This window comes from Amia ocellicauda, chromosome 22 (genome assembly GCF_036373705.1).
Source record: "Amia ocellicauda isolate fAmiCal2 chromosome 22, fAmiCal2.hap1, whole genome shotgun sequence".
Classification (NCBI taxonomy): Eukaryota; Metazoa; Chordata; class Actinopteri; order Amiiformes; family Amiidae; genus Amia; species Amia ocellicauda.
In genome coordinates, this window is record NC_089871.1 from 17,992,797 (window position 1) to 18,007,659 (window position 14,863).

The following is a 14,863-nucleotide window of genomic DNA, read 5'->3' on the forward strand; positions in this document are numbered from 1 at the left end:
GCTGACCCCTGTCCACTGCCGAAAGCACCTACAATGGGCACGTGAGCATCAGAACTGGACCACGGTGTTGACTTGGCCTCCAAATTCCCCAGATCTCAATTCAATCAAACATCTGTGGGATGTGCTGGACAAACAAGTCTGATCCATGGAGGCCGCACCTTGCAACTTACAGGACTTAAAGGATCTGCTGCTAATATCTTGGTGCCAGATACCACAGCACACCTTCAGAGGTCTAGTGGGGTCCATGCCTCGACGGGTCAGGGCTGTTTTGGCGGCAAAAGGGGGACCTACACAATATTAGGCAGGTGGTCATAATGGTATGGCTGATCGGTGTATATATATATATATATATATATATTGTTGTTTTTGTCTGGGCTATATGTGAGGTAGCCTAAGCACAATAACATCACGATCAATGGTTTAAAATATAATGTCAATTATACTTATATTTATCAATATTACCAACAAGGACAGTAATACATATGTATATCAGCTCGTATTAATTGATTATTGTCAGTATTTATTAATTAAAGTAAGGTCTGCTATGATACCATAACGTGTTTTCTTGACACAATTCCTAAAAACTATCCAAACTACAATCATAATAATCATAAACATGTTCATATTAGCATATTCTACATGTGCCTATTCGTAAATAAGCTCATTCTGCATAATGAACACATTACAAATGACATAACCCCTCAGTACAGCATTAAGCCACACTTGTAGATAGGCTCTGTGTTGTGGTGTAGCAAGCTGAACACTATATTGTGGTGGAGAGCGCTCAATGAATGTGGTTCAAATCTTGAGTGGGGCATTGATTACATATGTATTTATTATTATAATAATAATGTTTTACTGTTATTATTATTCCGTACAATACAGGGGGTGGAATAAGTCTGTTAACCCAATGGTTATGCATATAGTTATGCCCGCTTTAAATTATATATTTTAAGTCTTCATCTGTGTACACTTGCTGAGGTCCAGAACACATTGACCAAGTGGTCTGAATCACCACACACTGGTCCATTTTGATAAGCATGACATACTTGGTGGCGTGCAATGGACAAAGAAACAGTATGTCCCAATCAATCAATTAAATGAAATATTATAAAATCCACAAGAAAGAAGAATAAGAGAAGCAATGCTTCGTTATTAATCAACACCAGTGAGACACACATTGTGCAAAAGTATCAAGAAGAATCAATAAGTGAGAAAGGGAGTTGCAGTAGTCCAGGCGGGAGAGGACCAGGGACTGGACGAGCAGCTGAGTCGAGTAGTCGGTGAGGAAGGGATGGATCCGGCGTATGTTGCTTAGGAAGAATCTACAGGTGCGTGTCAGCGTGGTGTTGTGCTGGGTGTAGGAGAGCGCAGGATCGAGGGTGACTCCTAGATTTTTAGCGGAAGAAGAAGGAGAGAGTGTGGTGGATTCCAAGGGGATCGAGATGGGGAGGTCAGCAGAAGGTGAGGAAGAGTGGGGGAAAAACAGGAGATCCGATTTGGAGAGGTTGAGTTTGAGGTGGTGCGAGTGCATCCAGGTGGAAATAGCGGACAAGCAGGAAGAGATGCGAGAGGGTATGAGAGGGTCGGAAGAGGGAAAAGACAGGAAGATCTGGGCAACAGAGGGAGTGGTTGGAGTGGGGAGGGAGGGGAGAGAAATGGAGAAGGAAATGAAGTGGTGGTCCGAGATGTCCATGGGTGTCACGGAGACAAGGGGAGCAGCCTCTAGAGAAGATGAGGTCTAGCTGGCGGCCAGCCCTATGAGTGGGGGGAGACAGGGAGAGAGAGAAGTTAAAGGAGTGAAGGAGAGGAAGAAATCCGGCACAGTGGGAAGAGTTGGAGAGGTGGATGTTGAAGTCTCCCAGGAGGATGGTAGGTGAAGACAGCGAGGAGAGAAGAAAGTCGAGTTCATCCAGGAAGGAGGTGAGTGGACCAGGTGGACAGTAGAGTACTAGAAGGAAGAGGTGAGAGGGAGAGGTGATTTCCACTGCATGGAATTCAAAGCTGTGGGTCAAGATAGAGGAGAGAGAGAGGGGGACAGAGAAGAGGAGAGAAGGGGAGAGCAGGAGCCCTGTTCCTCCTCCCTGTCCGGTAAGACAAGGAGAGTGGGACAGGACGAACAGAGAGGATAATGCAGCAGAAGTGGTAGAGTTGTCTGGGGAGATCCATGTCTCGGTGAGAGCAAAGAAATCCAGAGACTGGTGGGAGGCGAAGGCGGAGATGAAGTCGGCTTTGTTGGAAGCTGAATGGCAGTTCCACAGGCCCCCAGAGAGTGGATGAGAGGCAAAGAGATGAGGTTGGAGGGATTAGGTAAACAATGGCGCGCAGGTGCATGCCGAAAAGACGGAGAGAGCAGGACGGGAATCGGAGAGATTGTCATGGTTGCCTGTTGTTGCTGTGCAGCGTCTCCTCGCAGTCTTCTCCTCGCTGGAGTCCCCGCAGCTAGAGTCCCTGCCCTTTGTAAGTGGGGGCCTTCAGAAGGGGGGCACTGAAGGCTGCTGGCGCTGACTGCTGGCACAGAGGGGTGGGGGGCGGTTAAAGTTATATATATACAGTGAGGGAAAAAAGTACTTGATCCCCTGCGGATTTTGTACATTTGCCCACTGACAAAGAAATGATCAGTCTATAATGTTAATGGTAGGTGTATTTTAACAGTGAGAGACAGAATAACAACAAAAAAATCCAGAAAAACGCATTTCAAAAAAGTTATAAATTGATTTGCATGTTAATGAGGGAAATAAGTATTTGACCCCTTCGACTTAGTACTTGGTGGCAAAACCATTGTCGGCAATGACAGAGGTCAGACGTTTCTTGTAGTTGGCCACCAGGTTTGCACACATCTCAGGAGGGATTTTGTCCCACTCCTCTTTGCAGATCCTCTCCAAGTCATTAAGGTTTCGAGGCTGATGTTTGGCAACTCGAACCTTCAGCTCCCTCCACAGATTTTCTATGGGATTAAGGTCTGGAGACTGGCTAGGCCACTCCAGGACCTTAATGTGCTTCTTCTTGAGCCACTTGGGTCATTGTCATGCTGGAATACCCATCCACGACCCATTTTCAATGCCCTGGCTGAGGGAAGGAGGTTCTCACCCAAGATTTGACGGTACATGGCCCCGTCCATCATCCCTTTAATGCGGTGCAGTTGTCCTGTCCCCTTAGCAGAAAAACACCCCCAAAGCATAATGTTTCCACCTCCATGTTTGATAGTGGGGATGGTGTTCTTGGGGTCACAGGCAGCATTCCTCCTCCTCCAAACACGGTGAGTTGAGTTGATGCCAAAGAGCTCGATTTTGGTCTCATCTGACCACAACACTTTCACCCAGTTCTCCTCTGAATCATTCAGATGTTCATTGGCAAACTTCAGACGGGCCTGTACATGTGCTTTCTTGAACAGGGGGACCTTGCGGGCGCTGCAGGATTTCAGTCCTTCACGGCGTAGTGTGTTACCAATTGTTTTCTTGGTGACTATGGTCCCAGCTGCCTTGAGATCACTAACAAGATCCTCCCGTGTAGTTCTGGGCTGATTCCTCACCGTTCTCAGGATCATTGAAACTCCACGAGGTGAGATCTTGCATGGAGCCCCAGACCGAGGGAGACGAATTTGCGAATAATCGCACCAACTGTTGTCACCTTCTCACCAAGCTGCTTGGCGATGATCTTGTAGCCCATTCCAGTCTTGTGAAGGTCTACTATCTTGTCCCTGACATCCTTGGACAGCTCTTTGGTCTTGGGCATGGTGGAGAGTTTGGAATCTGATTGATTGATTGCTTCTGTGGACAGGTATCTTTTATACAGGTAACGAGCTGAGATTAGGAGCACTCCCTTTAAGAGAGTGCTCCTAATCTCAGCTTGTTACCTGTATAAAAGACACCTGGGAGCCAGAAATCTTGCTGACTGATAGGGGATCAAATACTTATTTCCCTCATTAACATGCAAATCAATTTATAACTTTTTTGAAATGCGTTTTTCTGGATTTTGTTGTTGTTATTCTGTCTCTCACTGTTAAAATACACCTACCATTAAAATTATAGACTGATCATTTCTTTGTCAGTGGGCAAATGTACAAAATCAGCAAGGGATCAAATATTTTTTCCCTCACTGTATAATGCATTAACTGGGCTAGATAAACCCCAAAATCACACACTTTGTGTAACTAAGGCCAAGATCAAGCATACAAATCAATATGTACATACTAACAAATAAATACAAATTGTACTGTTGAGAATCATTATATTTAGCCCAAATATTATATGAATAATTGTGAAAGGAAATTATATTTTTAAATTTGTTGATTTCGCATTTCCGATTTCATTTTTTTCATTTACCATTAGCAGGCAGGAGGGAGGAGCGATGTAAACAGTTAAAATATAGACACACACATACACAGACACACACAGATACCAACATCCTTGAAATTTTCTCTGCCAATCCACCTGCTTGTTTATAAACATCACAGCTATAGCATAATCGGAAAGATGAATGCAGTTCTCTCGGATAAGACAGCAGAGCTGCTTTTCCATAGACATTGTAGACCTACTGGAAGCAATGTGATTTGGACAGCTGTATCATATTGACACATTCAAATTTATGGGTGTCTTCTATTGAACAATTCCACAAAACATAATCTAACAGTACTTAACCACTGCTGAGAATATGAAAAGTCATCCAAGATTCTGAAAATCAGAGGACCGTTTTACCATGGTTTGGATTCCATCTAAAGCATGGGTTAAGTCCTTTGTAACCAACTGATTATTTCAGAAACCCATTCCCTGAAGAGGCAATAGTCTGAGGATCGCCAGTATATCCAGATTTAGAAACATATGCCAGACAAGACCAGACAATATGTGTGATATAAATATTATTTGCTATTCTCATCCAATGAGACAGCAAATTAGCGGTCCTTGTGGAAAACTGCTTTTCTTCCAGGAATGGCACCACATTAAGTTAGGATCAAATATCTGAGTGTTTGTAGAATTCTGAATTTCAGAATTAATCTGGGATCTCATAATATCAAAGAGATTATATTGCAGGACTCTTCTAGGCTATTGTAGTCTTTTTTATTGACTTTTCATGACTCTGTCATCACACCCCCTTGCACCCCACTTTCTGCTTCTGCAATACATGTTTTCTCTGTGATTATGACTTGCATTATTTCCAATTAAGCCATTTTTCTGCATTAAACATAAAGTTAAAAAAAAAAAAAAAAAAACATACAACAATGTACTAAAACTGCATTCCTGGCCTCACTTCCTGACTAATACAACCATTTAACTAAAATCTATATGTACCGTACATGGAAACAAAATTTGCAAGAACAAATACAACAAACAAAATACAGTTTTGTCTGTTTGGTGAAAGATAATACAGTACATGAAAACACATTGTAAAACACAACATTTCCCATTACAAATAAATAATTTAATTTAAAAGAGATATGTTCTAACACCCACCCACAAACACTAAATAAACAAAAGTAATAAATGAAACAAGTAAACTGTATCTATTTCAGTAGTAGTCATAAATATTCTGTAAATGTTACTATACCACTCATACAATCAGCTTGGTTTCTAAAGAGTTGTGGAAGAGGGTCAAAAAGCCATTTGTTTCAAATGTAACTTAGACATCTGCTTTAATCAAAATTTGGATCCAGTCATCAGTCACAAATTAGAATATTCACTAGAATATCTGATGGAAAAACACCCTAGGGATACATTTTATTTTTATTTTAAACTCTAGTGCTACCTAATTTTCTTTCCAAAATAACTAATTTGAGATTCTTGGTATCTTTAAAGCATCATCCTTGGTGTACAGGCCTTGTTGAATTCATATGCCATGGAACTGACATGGAAACAACTGAAAAATAAACAAATCAAAATGTAGATTAATCAAATTTATGAAATACTGCAGATTAGCAGTAACAGTTTTACAACAGTAAAAATTGCTTTTGAGTTTGATAGTTTTTGACTGTTATACTAGTTCTCTCAAGTGCTTCTGTAATGACGAGCTCACATTGAGGCCTAAAGCAGGTGCCATTCTGATAACCACCTGTAGTTTTGCATCCTACACCTTAATCTCATTCACCTACAACACTGAATAAGCTACATGCTTACGTACAGATATTTCTAGGCTTTTCTAGGGCTTTTGAAAATAGTTTAAAATCATACCACCATCATCAGATTACTTTGGCTTCCTATTGTGGTTGGTAATAAATTGACGTCCCTACTCCATACCCACCACTCTCAGTGTTTTCCTAACCATTATTGCTCAAGAGCTGCCAAAAAAAAAAAAAAATAGACATGCAGTATATGCAGTCTTGCCATCTACATTTCCCTTCATTATGTCTCTACCTTCTCTTGCCCAAGATTGGTGTATTCGAACTCCACTCCACAGTCTGACCTCCTTTAGAAGCATCTATTTACAGTATAACTTTAGACCACTCTAATCTTCTCTTATACCATAACTGTATTCACTTTAATGTGAAGGTGACTGTAATGTTGTGACCCTTGCAATATTGTGTATATGTGAATATTGTATGTTAGTGTTGTCATCTTGGATAAAGGTAATCCTGCTAAAAACGTAATAATCATAATAATAACAATGTAAATGTCATAATAAAATAACACTATTTTTGTCTAGCTAAGTATGAAAAGGCTTGAATGGAGAGAAGGAGGTACTGTTATTGTAACCTGTCCCGCTGGATAAGGGTGTCTGCCAATAAATAAATAATAATAATAATTTACATGAACAAAAACAAAACATAAACCAAAATGTCTACCACATACCTATTTTTATAGCAGCAAATACTGCTATAGGCTTTTGTAAATCTATCCCTCTTTATCTATACATTTTATACACCCCACTAAATTCATCCATGGTATTGTAATTCCCACAAATACACAACAATCTTTATTTTAATCTCTAATTAATAAACCAACAGAAATATAAAAACTTTACCAAACATCAGCCTTGTTTTACAGACATTTATAAATTGATATTCGTAAGTAGGGTTTGGGGGGCCTTGAATAGTAAAAGCTGCCTGTAAAGGTGTAAAAAAAGCATTTAAAAACATAAATGTTTCAGCTCATCAGTTCTTTCCACAAAACTACATTTTCAAGGACTCCTCAAGCTGGGGGAGGTGGGGAGGGAATAAAGGCAATGTTTAGACAATTTTTATGATAAATACCTTATGTTTTGCATGGCATGGCTTTTTAATGTATTTCAGTCATGCAAAACACAGGGCCCTGACGATCAAAGGAGAAGCTGAATCCAGTAATTTACTCACCTATGCTCTTGGACATGAAAGTGGAAAAATACTAATTAGTCTTTTTATCTTTACCTTACAAAATACTTCTGCAAATAACTGCATAGGTTAGGTACAAGTAAAAGTGCTTTGCCCCAAGAATGGTGACTTTTGTTTTACATGCCCAGAAGTCAAGTTTGCAGCAGTCTTGTTATTATCCCAGCAGTTACTATGTTTCATAAAGCATAAGGTGAATTGTGAACTATCTGGTGCCTCCCTATTTACTGTTTACATTTCAAAAGAGAATTACACAACCTAAAGTTGCAAAGAGCCACGTCTCTCTTCTCTTCTCACACATCTTCTATATACCTTTCGAATAACAACAGGGTCCTGGACTGGAAGATTGAATAGCGGGAATAGCCCAAATAAACCTAGAGGAAAATAAGTTTCATCAACAGCAATTCCTTTTTGTATATTATGGAAGGCCAGGAACTGAGAAAGAGTAAAGTAGAGGTGCAACAATCATTAAGATGCTCCAGACTGCTAAAAAGGGATGCCAACAACTATTTGGCCACAGAGTCCAAATAAGTTTATTAAGGAGTAGGTGTGTGAGGGCTGGGTCATTCCTTTGGTCTTTGGTCTAGCAAAACTGGCAGAGAAATCTCTTAGAGAAACTCTTGAGCTAACTGGGTGAGCTAACCTCTGCAGTCTCTACCCTCACCACTTAATGAACACAAGGCCTGCCAGCACGGTGTAGCCCAGGACGAGAAACAGCACCTTGAGCAGTCGGTCATGCTTGTCCTCCAGCTCTCGGGCCAGGATCTCGAAGAATGTAACGAAGAGAAAGGTGCCAGCTGCTAGGCCTTGGAGAACCACAGAGGCTATGCTGCCTGCCAAGTTCTGGGCCCTCTCGATGCCCATGCCCACGCCAATGCCCAATGGGATCATGACACTGACGGTGACAGCCAGTTTGGCAGCATCCTTCATGGGCAGGCCAGACTTGGCCATGCTTACCCCCAGAGCCACGGCAGCCAGTGTCTCGTGGATGGCTACTCCCAGAAAGAGACTGGCCAGCTTGGCCCCTTCCCCCTGCAGTCCCAGGGCTAACCCCTCAAAGATGGAGTGTGCGGACAGGGCGAAAACCAAGCTGGCCAGGCGCAGGGGCCCTGCACGCGCCAGCTCAGAAGGATTGAGGTGTCCGTGGTGGTGGTGGTGGCCCCCGTTGAGGGCTCGGGGCTGGGCGATGAAGGGGGTGTCGTATTCTGAGTCACTGCCGGCATCGGAGCCACCTGCGTTGAAGGTCTCCAGATCGATGAAGGAGGGCTTCTCCTTGCGGAAGGTCAGGACTGCTTGCTCGACAAACACCGTCAGGAAAAACCCCAGCAGCATCATGGTCTCGGCCAAGGGGTAATCAGTCTGGATGCTGACCAGCTTCAGAACCTCATCCACCTGAGGGGGAGATATGGGCACACTGTAAAAGCTGGAGTCTGCCACTGACTTGGGCAGGTTATGGAAATGCCCAACTTTGCAGGGATGGAAATGAGATTGCAATTGAGTAGCAGTCTCATATATTTCACGCTCTTCAAGCTCCTTTAAAATGACACTGACAAACAGGAAAGCATTTTTAAAATTATGTTATATAATAACAAACTTGACATTTACTTTTGTGTAATTTGTGTACATGCTAATATGATGCTTACAGGCCAAGATCCAACTCATAAAAGCCAGGAACTCATAAATTAGTTCTGGTGGAGAGCCAACATGTTCCCCCCATACACCATGAACACTGAATCAGGTGTCTCAAACCAAGGTACTGTCATGTGGTTAGCATCTTCTGTTCTTTTTCTTCCAACTGGTGCAGTCAATTACTTAATTAACCTACACTGAACAAAAATATAAATGCAACATGCAACAATTTAAAAGATTGTTACTGTGGTCCACATGTTAGCATGCCCATTGCATGCTCCCTCAATACTCTGCACCATTGTGTTGTGTGAAAACAAAATGCCCATTTTAGAGTGGCCTTTTATTGTCCACAGCTCAAGGTGCACCTGTGCAATGATCACACTGTTTAATCAGCTTCTTGATATGCCATCACCTGTCAGGGGGATGGATTATATTGATAAAAGAGAAAAATAAAATAACAGGGATTTAAACAAAACTTGTTCACAAACTTTTAGAGGAATAAACTTTATGTGTATATGGAAAATCTGGAATTAACGTTACATGTTGTTACATTTTTGTTCAGTAAAGTTATTTGATCAACATACAAAACATATTAAAGGGTTTATAGAGTTCATGACTTTAGATTGTTTGAGTCAAGGTACATTATTAATAACATCCACTGCATGTAGAGATGTATCTAATTCAACCAGTTATTCAACATTGGATATAAGATTCCTTGTTTGAGACACCTTGTTTAAGACTGTTCTAGAACACATAAAGCACAGTAAATGGTTGAAATTATGATTCAAGTAACATAATTTGCAGCCTGTAGTGACATATTTAATTAATCAGTTAATTAGCGCATTAAACTAAACCTACACCTCTGCTGCGGTGGATCTATACACAAAGACTGTGACAATCTGTCAGTTTGATGAGAATACCTTCTGCCTCACAGCAGGAAGTAAAGCATTGAAGCAGGTGGCCAAGAAGACGCCCCCTCCGAAGGAGTTGCAGAGTGCCAGGATCTTCTTTGAGCGTTGTGCCTTCTCATAGTCCACCTGCATGACTCGCACTGGCACCAGGGCACCAGCCAGCATGAGAAGGAAGACCCCAAGCAGGCACAGCACTTTGGCCACTACTATATCCATCCTGAATGTAGAGGGACAAGAGGGAGAAGCACAAGCAGCAAACAGAGACAGGACCAGACACCTGGGATACAGAGGGCTGACTTTTCAAAGTATCAGATCCCAGGAAAGGCAAACAAGTCCTCTGGTTTCTCCAAGGATATCAGGAAGCATCTCTGTAGATGAGAAACCCAAGAGAAAGAAAAATAAACGATGGCACACGTATAGGCTATTCCTTTGTTGTTGTACATACAATTGTAGTCTACATTTTTGACAACTTTCATTTGGAACGCAAATTTGGGGACTCCTTCAGTTAGGCAAATACACATTGTGTGTAATATTGTTGCATACATATATACACTCACCTAAAGGATTATTAGGAACACCATACTAATACTGTGTTTGACCCCCTTTCGCCTTCAGAACTGCCTTAATTCTACGTGGCATTGATTCAACAAGGTGCTGAAAGCATTCTTTAGAAATGTTGGCCCATATTGATAGCATAGCATCTTGCAGTTGATGGAGATTTGTGGGATGCACATCCAGGGCACGAAGCTCCCGTTCCACCACATCCCAAAGATACTCTATTGGGTTGAGATCTGGTGACTGTGGGGGCCAGTTTAGTACAGTGAACTCATTGTCATGTTCAAGAAACCAATTTGAAATGATTCGACCTTTGTGACATGGTGCATTATCCTGCTGAAAGTAGCCATCAGAGGATGGGTAAATGGTGGTCATAAAGGGAATGACATGGTCAGAAACAATGCTCAGGTAGGCCGTGGCATTTAAACGATGCCCAATTGGCACTAAGGGGCCTAAAGTGTGCCAAGAAAACATCCCCCACACCATTACACCACCACCACCAGCCTGCACAGTGCTAACAAGGCATGATGGATCCATGTTCTCATTCTGTTTATGCCAAATTCTGACTCTACCATCTGAATGTCTCAACAGAAATCGAGACTCATCAGACCAGGCAACATTTTTCCAGTCTTCAACTGTCCAATTTTGGGGAGCTTGTGCAAATTGTAGCCTCTTTTTCCTATTTGTAGTGGAGATGAGTGGTACCCGGTGGGGTCTTCTGCTGTTGTAGCCCATCCGCCTCAAGGTTGTACGTGTTGTGGCTTCACAAATGCTTTGCTGCATACCTCGGTTGTAACGAGTGGTTATTTCAGTCAAAGTTGCTCTTCTATCAGCTTGAATCAGTCGGCCCATTCTCCTCTGACCTCTAGCATCAACAAGGCATTTTCGCCCACAGGACTGCCGCATACTGGATGTTTTTCCCTTTTCACACCATTCTTTGTAAACCCTAGAAATGGTTGTGCGTGAAAATCCCAGTAACTCAGCAGATTGTGAAATACTCAGACCGGCCCGTCTGGCACCAACAACCATGCCACGCTCAAAATTGCTTAAATCACCTTTCTTTCCCATTCAGACATTCAGTTTGGAGTTCAGGAGATTGTCTTGACCAGGACCACACCCCTAAATGCATTGAAGCAACTGCCATGTGATTGGTTGGTTAGATAATTGCATTAATGAGAAATTGAACAGGTGTTCCTAATAATCCTTTAGGTGAGTGTATATATATATATATATATATTGCTGTATATTAATTTATCAATTATATATTTTCCATTTTGTTGATCACTGTTAAGAGAAAAAATGTCGTCTACAGGCTCCAGTTGATTGAACTGTGTGAGTGTGTGAATGTTGTAGTGCCACATCAACTGATTTATATGCAGCCTCATTACACATATTTAGTACACTTAATGAGCCTTGTCACCTTCTGTGAGTTGAATAAATTCATAACAAAGGATCACTTACAAATTATATTTCTCACTTTAGGTAAGGTGGCAGCTCTGTTGTGGTTTAGTAAGAGCAAAACTGAATCAAACTAGGCTGAACGAAAGAAGCCTTCAGCCCACCCTTACACAAAGCGATCAGATTTATGAATATATACATATAAGTATCTGCATGCTTATTTGATATGAACAAGACTGTACTACACATTCCTTACTCTTTCAAGCTATCCAGTAATGTAGTGTGCCAGCACAAGGCAATCTGCATTTCAGTGTATGGCTATAACTTTGTATGAATACATTTTAAGCAAAATATCAGGGGTCTGCAGCCCTGGTCCCTGGGTGCTTTAAATTGACCAATAATATGCTTTATCAGGATGTTAACTCGGTTATTAGGTCATTGACAATATTAAGCAATCTAAAGGTCTGTACTACTAAGGCTCACCAAGGCCAGGGCTGCAGACTTGCTCTACAGAATCCTTACTTGCAACAACTATGCATATAGATTCTTAGCTTAGCTATCGATTCACTTAATACATCTGTGAAAAGAAACAATATTTTTAATATAGAACTTAGTCCACATTTATTTTAAACTGAAAGTGAAAGCAGTATTATGAAGTCTTTCTGTCGGCCACTGAGATCATACGAAAAACACGTAATATACGTTTAATATTTCAATTGACCTAATACAATCCGTTTCACACGCTCAATTTGTATGAAAAGTGTCTTATGGTTTAATCTAGTAAAACAGTACATAGCTTACATGACGTATGAATCTTCCACAAAACTGTAATACTAGAAAGAAAAATGATGGTATTTTCGCAAAACAGACATTTAAAAATAAGTGTTTAATAACTTGTCAAAATGTCATATTAGATATCCGAATGACATTTCTTTATGCATTATTTGATTGCACAGTTTCTAGATAACAATCGTAGTAATACAATGTATCGCAGCATTGATTTACAATTATGAAGCCTATCGTAGTGTCTCCATATTCCATGACTAGTAGAAATCATAATAAAAACAATCATCTTAAATTACTGAAAATGTCGATTTCGTACTCATTAAAATAAAACGATTGACAGCATTGACGCTTCTGTACAAATGCCACTAATAAAAATAGGCCTGCACTACTACTCAAAATAGTAATAATAATAATAATAATAATAATAATAATAATAATAATAATAATAATAATAGGCTAATAAGCTATCCACTATAGAAATATTCTGGTATAACATTTGATTTTTATATCATAATTTCGATTGATCTGATGTTATGGGTTAATTTCCGATTTACAGTCAGAGATCATCAATAATATTTAAAAACATTTCATTATTTAAAATTACTACTGTACAACCCACCTTTTTCCATGATCGAAACTTCCGCTTTCTATGCACCTGTCGTCTAATGCACTCCCGCTGGTCCTTTCAGTATTGGACACAGCGCAATCTTCACATTATGATTGGTGCAGTGTCCTGTCCATCAAATAACAGTGCCTCGTATTGTGCACTATCAAAACAAACCCTTTCCTTGCTCAAAGGAAATCCTTCCGTCATATACTCGAATTGAAAACAATGGTTCCACAAAGCAGGCGCCGTTGCCAAACAAACACAAATACATTAGAAAGTATTCGTAATTCACAAGTTCAAGGACATTTTCTTTAAATTGATCATAAGTATCTGAACTTCACAATTGATCATGGTATTTGTGGTGCACAATATAATTATAAAATGTGTGTGTGTAGTTTTGATAGTTATTTTCAAATTCATAGATGGAGTGTGAAACAGATACAATGCATGCATTCACCTCATTTTATTTTATTTTTTGGATAGGGGGAGGGGCTCCTTCATTGTATTTATGCTAAAATCAACACAAGCCTCTCCCAATCCTATGGGAACATGGCTTTCAAAGCTCAGTTATTGGTTACAGACCCATGACTTAATCATATTCTTTCTCTATTTCTCCACTATCCACATCATAGCATATTGTGTTCATGAGAAGACTTGGGTTTGACATTTTATTAGACCAACGCAACTATGTAATACACTCAATCAATTTATTGATTGACTTGGTCACCAATAAAGGGGTTGTGAATTCCCAGATCATTGATAGATTTAAAGCTGAAGTTTAAAGTAGTTGTGCATCACTCTTAGACTGACTTAAAAGCAGGGAAATATGTAATTAAGAAAAATAATAGCAATGTTTCCACAAAATGTTATTTTCAAGATCCCCTGTGTAAACCTGCATATATATTTAGATTATAAATAAACACACATACACACATAAATATAGATAAACAGTTATTCAAAATGTGAAAGTTGGGATTTTCCTAAAGCCAGCCATTACTTTAAAAAACATTATTTTATTAATATAATATATTTAGTAATATATATAATAGTAATATAATAATTAATAATATAGTCAATTGAGACCGATAATTGAAACACCCTTCAAGGCTTCTGTCAGGGCTGGAACCGTGGAGACTGAAGTATTTAGGATCCAGTTGCGGTGTCTGGAAAGCCAAGATGGTTATGACACTGGTAACACAATACTAGCTATAAGGCTCGGAATTGCTACGGGTAGGCAAGGCAAGACTTCGCATTTGGCGGAGAGTATATAAGGTGAAGATCATTAGGAAAACAGCGGCGATGATAATTGAATAATGGAGTGATCAGAGTCCTGGAACAGTCTGAGGAAAGTGTGGCTAGGGTGGCCTCTAGTGGTGAAAGCGGGCAACAGTCAGGGTGTTACAGCTTCCTAAGTGGTAACACAACTGTTTTTATTAAAAAGAAAAAATAAACACATACCAATGAGAAATACACAATATGTATCAAAAAAGATCAACTTTGGTACAACACACTGTGAAGAATGATACTATTGCTTCTCTTCCAACTCAAATTTTTAAAACTAAAAGCTGTCCCTTTAACATTTTTCAGAACTGAATTGATCTATCAGATCTATGTACACAGTGAGTCTCACCACACACACACACACACACACACGCAAACTCTCTCTCTCTCTCACACACA

General features: G+C 40.2%; 1 protein-coding gene across 1 annotated transcript; it reads right to left on the bottom strand.

Moving 5' to 3' along the window:
• Positions 1-5,043: 5,043 nt before the first annotated feature.
• Positions 5,044-13,276, bottom strand: LOC136718609 (zinc transporter ZIP3). Its single transcript, XM_066696394.1, has 3 exons — positions 13,196-13,276; positions 9,847-10,205; positions 5,044-8,689 (listed from the first exon to the last, which is right to left on the bottom strand). The coding sequence occupies exons 2-3, from the start codon at positions 10,051-10,053 to the stop codon at positions 7,958-7,960; spliced, it is 939 nt and encodes a 312-aa protein (XP_066552491.1). The 5' UTR covers positions 10,054-10,205; positions 13,196-13,276; the 3' UTR covers positions 5,044-7,957.
• Between the last annotated feature and the right edge of the window lie 1,587 nt (positions 13,277-14,863).

Coding starts and splice junctions, on each gene's coding strand:
- LOC136718609 (XM_066696394.1), bottom strand. CDS start 10,053: ATGGATATAGTAGTGGCCAAAGTGCTGTGCCTGCTTGGGGTCTTCCTT. Junction 8,690..9,846: donor TTCCTGCTGTGAGGCAGAAG/GTATTCTCATCA, acceptor TCTCCCCCTCAG/GTGGATGAGGTTCTGAAGCT.